The 1,726-nt window shown below is 66.8% G+C and overlaps 1 protein-coding gene across 1 annotated transcript; it reads right to left on the bottom strand.

The window, feature by feature from the left end:
* Window positions 1-359: 359 nt before the first annotated feature.
* On the bottom strand, window positions 360-1,592 carry LOC104829847 (calcium-binding protein 4-like). The gene is made up of 5 exons (XM_010564349.1): window positions 1,586-1,592; window positions 1,252-1,395; window positions 1,046-1,155; window positions 502-649; window positions 360-388 (listed from the first exon to the last, which is right to left on the bottom strand). Exons 1-5 carry the CDS (start codon window positions 1,590-1,592, stop codon window positions 360-362), a joined length of 438 nt encoding a protein of 145 aa, XP_010562651.1.
* Between the last annotated feature and the right edge of the window lie 134 nt (window positions 1,593-1,726).

The following is a 1,726-nucleotide window of genomic DNA, read 5'->3' as shown; positions in this document are numbered from 1 at the left end:
TGTCCCCAGCTGCCCCCGCCCCAGCCCCAGCTCACACCCCGGGCAGAGCCTGCGCTGCCTGCCGGGGATGGCTGGGGACGGTCCCACCCCACATCCCACCCCACGTCCCCTCCCAATGACCAACAGACACTCACCTCTGGCTCTGATCACGGGGTTTATTGGGCCCCCCCAGCCCCCCTCCCAGTCCTGCCGCCACCCTCGGGGACTATTGGGGTCGGGGGGGGTGTCTCATGTCTGCCCCATTCCCAGATGTTCACTCTGAACCCTAATGCTGGCAGAAAGGTTGGGCTGGTCGGCCAGGCAGGGAGTGCCTGACAAGGATGGGAGAGGGGCGTGTCCCCTCCTGCCCCGAAGCTTCGTTACCGGGATGACAGCATCATAACAAACTCTGTGGGGTGAGGGAGGAGGGGGTGAGGCGACCCGGGGCTGAGCCACCCATCACGGCCCCCGACCACGTGCCGTGGGGCGGGGGGGGCTGTGGGAAGGGGGGGGGTCCCTCACCGTCGAAGTCCACGTGCCCGTCCCCGTTGAGGTCTACGTCCTGCAGGATCTCATCCACCTCCTGCGCCTTCAGCTGCTCCCCCAGCAGCGCCGTGATGGCCTCCCGCATCTCCGCGCTGCTGATCTCCCCGTCCCCGTTCACGTCGAACTACGGTGCCCGCAGGTTGGGGGGGGGTCACCCTCCCCATCGGCCCCATCACCCTCCCTCCAGGGCCATGGTCACCCCCTGGTCTTCTGGTCACCATCCCCTCCATGCCTGTGATGACCCCCATGGTCACGGTTCCCCCGTGATCATGGTCTCCTCATGGTCACCGTCCCCTCCATGTCAGTGGGTCACCCCCACAGTCACTGTTCCCCCATGGTCACAGTCACCCCATGGTCTCCCTGTGGTCACTGTCCCCTCCGTGCCTGTGGTCACCCCCACGGTCATTGTCCCCACTATGGTCTTTCCAGGGCTCCTGTCCCCTCTGTGCCAGCGGTCACCCTCATGGCTGTGGTCCCCCTGCCCCACCGTGGCCGTGGTCCCCCGTGGCGGTGGCCGTACCTCACGGAAGGCGATCTTGAGCTCCCTCACGCCCACCATGTGGGCCGTCTCCTCCCGCAACTTCGGCCCCATCATCTGCACAAAATCCTCAAAATCCACGCGGCCGCCCACTGCACGCGGGAAAGGCACAACCTCAGCACCCCGCGCCCCGTCCCCTGCCCCTGCGGCACCCGCCCCAGCCCCGCGGCACCCGGCCCCACGCTCACTCCTCATCTTGATGTGTTGGGAGATCTCGATGAGCTCCATCTCGGTGGGCATGTACCCCAGGGTGCGCATGCAGGCGCCCAGGTCCTTGTAGCTGATGTACCCGTCCTGGTCCGTGTCGAATTCCTTGAAGGCGTCCAGCAGCTCTGCCCGCACATGCAGGCGCACGCGGGCACACGAAACCCATCAGGCGTGGGGGTCCCCCAGGCACCGCGCCGCCCCATGGCAGAACCCTCCCTGGATGCAGTGCCGTGGGACGTGGCCCTGTGGCACTGCGCCCCGTGGCAGTGCCCTCCATGGCACGTGTCCCCATGGTGCTGTGCCCCATGGCAGAACCTTCCATGGCACGTGTCCCCATGGTGCTGTGCCCCATGGCAGAACCTTCCATGGCACGTGTCCCCATGGCAGAACCCTCCATGGCATGTGTCCCCATGGCACTGCACCCCATGGCACAGCCCACCATGGCACGTGTCCCCA

Source organism: Haliaeetus leucocephalus, unplaced genomic scaffold, assembly GCF_000737465.1.
Source record: "Haliaeetus leucocephalus isolate CR32 unplaced genomic scaffold, Haliaeetus_leucocephalus-4.0 Scaffold177, whole genome shotgun sequence".
Classification (NCBI taxonomy): Eukaryota; Metazoa; Chordata; class Aves; order Accipitriformes; family Accipitridae; genus Haliaeetus; species Haliaeetus leucocephalus.
Note: the sequence above shows the minus strand (reverse complement) of the source record. Positions and strands in the feature narration are given on the sequence as shown.